General features: G+C 41.8%; 1 protein-coding gene across 2 annotated transcripts in view; it reads left to right on the top strand.

Moving 5' to 3' along the window:
- LOC126198469 (Krueppel homolog 2) overlaps positions 1–2385 on the top strand; it is a 60349-nt gene extending 57964 nt beyond the window's left edge. For both annotated transcript variants that reach the window (XM_049934814.1, XM_049934815.1), the window contains one exon: positions 2095–2385. In XM_049934814.1, coding sequence (XP_049790771.1) covers positions 2095–2320 — 226 coding nt within the window. In that variant the 3' untranslated portion in view covers positions 2321–2385. The remainder of the gene's footprint in view (positions 1–2094) is intronic.
- The last annotated feature ends 3615 nt before the right edge of the window (positions 2386–6000 follow it).

The following is a 6000-nucleotide window of genomic DNA, read 5'->3' on the forward strand; positions in this document are numbered from 1 at the left end:
GCTTTCACATCCTCTGCTTTTACATTGATACAGCCCGCCAAGATACACCAGATGGATTTCCGGTCACAGCTGCACAGGTTGCCTCTGCTACACGCCAGGACCTCATTCTGTGGCAGGTCCTCCACTACATGACCCATGGTTGGCCCACCTATCTAACTTGCCAGTTGAAAACTGAATTCACCCCCTGGCAGCACCTCTCACACAGGCTCTCAGTTGTAGCAGGTGTCCTGTTGGCTGCGAAGGCTGACGCTCATTGGTGGCATTGGCTCGCCGGCAGGCCAGCTTTTCGCAGTCATTTGCACCCTGGCCCACACCTCACTGGCCCTGGGACGGCATCCATCTCGATTTTGCGGGCCTGTTCTTTGGAATTGATGTGGTTACTGATTGTGGATTCATACTCCAGATACCTGTGTGTGGCGTGTATGGCATCCACCACGACTGATGCCACACTCATGGCCTTGGCTCAGGCTCTCGCCATCGAAGGCCTGCCTCGTACCTTGGTCTCCGATAATGGCCACAATTCGTGGCAGCCTCCTTCCATGTATTCTGAGAGGCCAACGGTATCAAACACATCCACACCCCTCCGTTCCATCTGTCCTCCAGTGGCACAGCATAACGACTGGTCAGGATGTTTTAACAACAGCTGACAAAAGCAATCGAACCCTTTGCCACCATGTCGACTCTCATGTTATTCTTGACCACTTATCGCACAACATCGATTGATGGTCACAGTCCAGCCGAACTCTTCCATGGGTGGCAACCACTTACCGTGCTCTGTCTGCTGTCGCTGTCACCTTCTGAGTCCCACTTCCACCCCTCTCAATGCTACACCCTGGGCATGGCCATGTGGGCCTGCACATATGGGGGCAAGGCTGCTTGGACTCCCGCCACTGTAGTCACGACCTATGGACGGTGTGTAACATTGGTACAGACACACAAGGGGGTCGAGTGCCACCAACATAATCAAACTCTGGCCTCACGCTCCTTCGTGGAACCTCGTGTCTCCCAACCCCCTGCTCCTTCTGGTGTGCACGAGGCCCTTGAGTTGGCCCCACTGCCGATGGCTGCCGGCTCCCTGCAGGCACACTGACACTCCTTCCCGCACCCACGAGGTTCGGAGGTGCCTTGCAATGCCCTGCTGTCCGATGGATTTTACAGACTGCCCTTCCGTTCCAGCACTGGCAGGCGATGACACAGGATCTTTCTCCGTTCGCTCCTTCCGCCCACCACGGCACCATCAGGAGCATTTCCATCCCTATGCACAGGTTTCAGGGAGGGGGACTCTGGTGTTAGAAGACACGGTAGTTGAATGCATGCCAGAAGGTGCTCCAGCACACGCCTGTGCGAGTGCGCCACTCCGTACCACATGATGTCAACGGCCAATCGTGTTTCCCACAGTCATGTATTTAGCTGGCTGGCAGCGCTACCCTGGCGGTCTGGTACTCGCCCTAGTTTGCATGTGCATCTTGGCCGTACTGCATTCTAGTTCCATTTGTTGAGATAGGTACTGTCGTATTTGGAGTGTTCCTGCAGTTTCGTTGTCTCACCATGTTTATCGCCTCAGTTCTTGCGTGCTTGCCTCGTGTTGTGGCGTGGTCAGTCGTAGTGTCTGTTGTCTCCTACTTGTGCATCTGTCCTGTGTCTCAGTTGTTATCAGTGCCTCCAGTGGGTCCCCCACCTGGCGGTTTCGCGTCTCCATCCTCTGGCGTGCACCACCGTTCACTGGTCGCTCGTGGCTATAACAGTAATGTTTCATTTATGAGTATTTTCCTGAACAACAAACTTTCCTAATCTCATGCAATAATTTTTGGGGGAACTTTACTTAAGATAAAAAATAAAGTGGTTTACAATAGGTTGACTATTGTGAGTTTTAATTCGGATAGGAACACGCTTTTATGTAAAGTTTAATTGAACAGATTAACAAGAAAGTGTGTGGATTTCAATCCTTTTAAACCAATGGAGGTGATGTTAACCTATCCAGTAGAGACTTTAGTCTGTGTTTTGTTTGTGACTGTTTCTGTTACATATGAGAAAGAAAATTTTGATAATAGATGATAGCTATATTTATGTCCTGTTAATTATGTTTGCTTCCAGTGGAAAAGCAGGTCTCATCACACCATTTGTTTATTACCATTTCCTGCAATTACGCTACACATCCCGCCGTAATCGATATACCAGGACAATGTTCTACGAGTTGCGAGTCCTGTTAGAGCACACGGCAAACAAGCCAAGTGTACCTGGATTTGTACGATCTGCCCTGCGTACGATCGTCGCCTTTACTCTGAGGCTCGCACCACAGCTACCACCAGGACAGCAGTGAACTTATTGTAAGATGTTTGTCAAAAAAGAAAAACTGAGGAGAAGGGAAAAAGACAAAAAAAGAAAGACATAGGGGAAATGTCTTCACATTGGTTATTTGAATTATGTAATGTTTGTGGAATAAATATGACACTACTTTTAAGGTTATGGAAAGGTTTTTCTGTTACTAACTTTTCCTCACATGTTGTTGCAATGTGGTGCACTTTTGTGTACAGTTTGGATTCCACATGTGTGTGATGTTCAGGTACACATTTCCAATTTCCAGACAATTTTACACCTATGACTATTAGAGAATGGTTAGGTTACTATAGGAGTTGTGTATGTCCTCTGAGCACATCACAATTGTTTTTAGGGAAGATCATTGTGTGTAATGAATGAATTTTTCATTTGCATCATCAGTGAGTGTGCATTTTGAAAGATAGGCACTTTTTTTATCAAATCTAGTTAAAAGAATAAAGTACATAGTACACAGCATGATGATATATTTTTGTATATGTATCCGTTATTGTTGTATTTTTTTTTTATGGAACTTAAGTTAGGTTAAGGTGGAGAGTAATTCAGCTGTTCTTTTCCCACTCCCGTTAATGTTACAAGTGTAATCCAGGTAGTAACAAACATTTGGCTATAATAAATTCAATAAATATTTTCTCTTAAGAAAACATGTCACTTGCAAAATTGAACCTTGCTTCATTCATCTGCATAACCACTTCCATTATTTGATCATTTGTCATATCTGTTCATGAGTTTTAGAATTCCGGTGTCTTAGTTGGCTTTTACCCGCTCATTAATCAAGTTGTTCAGTATGCCTTTACCTTGGCATCACCAGCAGAATCTTTCCCACCCAGGAACTCTTTTGAGCTTCATGAAGATGTGTGCCACAAGATTTTGTTCATCACTTGGTTCTTCAAATCATCTGGAGTTAATTACAGACACCCAGGTCAAGTTTCATCATGCACATTTATTTGTCCATTGCTGAACATTTCATACCACTTTCACACTTCTCTTGTTATGACCGCACCACTGTATGCTTCATTTAGTTGACAAATGTCCAGGTTTTATATTTTGAGCATTCAAAAATCAAATAATATCTCTGGCCTCACAGTCGGTGGGACTTCTTACCACTCAGTGCACAGTAGCAACTTGTTTCGAATGGTACTTACACAACAGAGCTAAGATGAGGAAATAATTCGCTCTCAGATAGAAGTCTGATATCAGTCTGCGCAACAGGTATGCGCAGTAAGTGACTATTCCTGGATTACCTGTATATTTGCTGTAGATTTTGTTTTGCAGTATTATTTTCTCTTATTAAAAGCATTTATTGTATACTAGTGCAAGCAGATAAATGTAAGAAACTTTGTTTAATGTAGGTAGCAGTGGATTTTGTTTGTTGAACATCATTTCACTTAATTGTATGCATTTTATGTGACTGATAATCTACAGGATATGATACCAAAAATATAAAGTTACAAAATCTATCACTGAAATGGAATTAATGAAACATAATGGCAGCTGCTTAGAAAATCATTGTAAGTGTGTTCATTACGTCAATCAGAACCAGTTATATGACAGTATTATACTGGGAATTGCATGGAATTGTTGTTTCCTGCAACAGAGTTTTTGCTACTATGCAGTTTGTATTACTGTTGCTCATTGGACAATTAATGATATTTCATCACAGGGAGTGAGAAACATTTTACAGAATAACTGTTTAAGAAATTTTCATGTTCCACTTTTTATAAAAACACGTTTGTCTTTTGTGCATATGACAGACACTTCAATAAATAAATTGTTTAATTGTAATTTATCTGTCGTTTATTTATTTATCCTTTATTTATTTATTTCTGTTATGTTACTGGCATATGCAGCATATTTTCCAAGTATGCAGTTTTAATCCTCTACAGGCACAATTCTAAATTAAAAGCTCTGAGGCAGAGCCATCCCAAAATACATATTAATGTAAATTTATCTATAAAGTATTACAGAATTTAAGTTACTGGATTGCATTTCACATGTGCCTCACACATTTAAATAATGTGAGTCAACATTTTTGTAACTGTTGAAATGAGATATGAAGTGACATTTTGCAAATAAGTAGTAGCTAGTTTTAAGGCTGCGCCTTAAAACGCCACTTAGCCCTCTATAGCAGAGGTTTGGAGGCATAGCTTTCTTGGAGTACAGCTCTTACAGACATCACGAAGGCTCTGGTGGTTCAACCTAAATCTGTCATAACAACCTGCACAAAATTTTCATATTCCACTGCTTAAATAAAAAAGGAATGATCAGAGATGCTGAAATTTCACTGTGGAATTCCTGTCTCTAAATACCTCTATTATGCTTTGATGCATCATTGACATTTAGTATTATTGGTTTGGTAGTTTTTTTCCTATATTGTCCACCATTTGAATAAGTTTGCAAATGTATCAGCAGAGTAACATAAGTATTGTCACGTAACAAGGCTTTCGTGAATGATTAGAGGAAAAAACATGTGAAACACATTCCATGCACAAAATATGTCCCATTACTGTAGTTTCCTTGCCCACTGACTGAGTTTGCGAGTAATATGCGTTATTAGCCACTTTCTTTTTGTGAGTGTATTATGCACAAGCTTTATTTTCTTGCAAGTAACAGCAGCACACCATGAGTTCAAAAACAGCACAACATGAATACGATGTGCGATTTATCAGGTAAAATTAAAATTTTGGACCATGCAGTTAGGGTGAAAGTGAAGGAACTTGGTGCACCTAGATCTGATCTGAATACCGGTCAAGGACAAAAACAGTGTAAGCCAGGCAATTGTATATACACAATTTTAACAGAGCAATGTGGTATGCAGCTGAGTGGTTGTGAAGTGAAAAATGCATTTTTCTGTTTCACCTGTCAGCTGACAAATTGTAGTGACAGTGCCAAATTCAGAATGGTATCACAGACAAATTTTCACGCAAAGTGAAATTGGGGACATTGTGTTAACTAGATAGTGCTTATCGCCTTAATATGAAGACACATAATGAAAATATATATGTATATACACTGGCAGGTCGATAGACACACAAACAAACACAAACACACACACAAAATTCAAGCTTTCGCAACAAAATGTTGCCTCATCAGGAAAGAGGGAAGGAGAGGGAAAGACGAAAGGATGTGGGTTTCAGGGGAGAGGGTAAGGAGTCATTCCAATCCCGGGAGCGGAAAGACTTACCTTAGGGGGAAAAAAGGACGGGTATACACTCGCGCGCACACACACACACACACACACACACACACACACACACACACACACACACATATCCATCCACACATATACAGACGCAAGCAGACATCTCACAAGCAGACATATTGGTCTTTAAATATGTCTGCTTGTGTCTGTATATGTGTGGATGGATATGTGTGTGTGTACGAGTGTATACCCGTCCTTTTTTCCCCCTAAGGTAAGTCTTTCCGCTCCCGGGATTGGAATGACTCCTTACCCTCTCCCTTAAAACCCACATCCTTTTGTCTTTCCCTCTCCTTCCCTCTTTCCTGATGAGGCAACAGTTTGTTGCGAAAGCTTGAATTTTGTGTGTATGTTTGTGTTTGTTTGTGTGTCTGTCGACCTGCCAGCACTTTCATTTGGTAAGTCTCATCATCTTTCTTTTTTCCACGTGGAATGTGTGTGTATATATATATATATATATATATATA

Source organism: Schistocerca nitens, chromosome 8 (assembly GCF_023898315.1).
Source record: "Schistocerca nitens isolate TAMUIC-IGC-003100 chromosome 8, iqSchNite1.1, whole genome shotgun sequence".
In the NCBI taxonomy this organism is placed as follows: Eukaryota; Metazoa; Arthropoda; class Insecta; order Orthoptera; family Acrididae; genus Schistocerca; species Schistocerca nitens.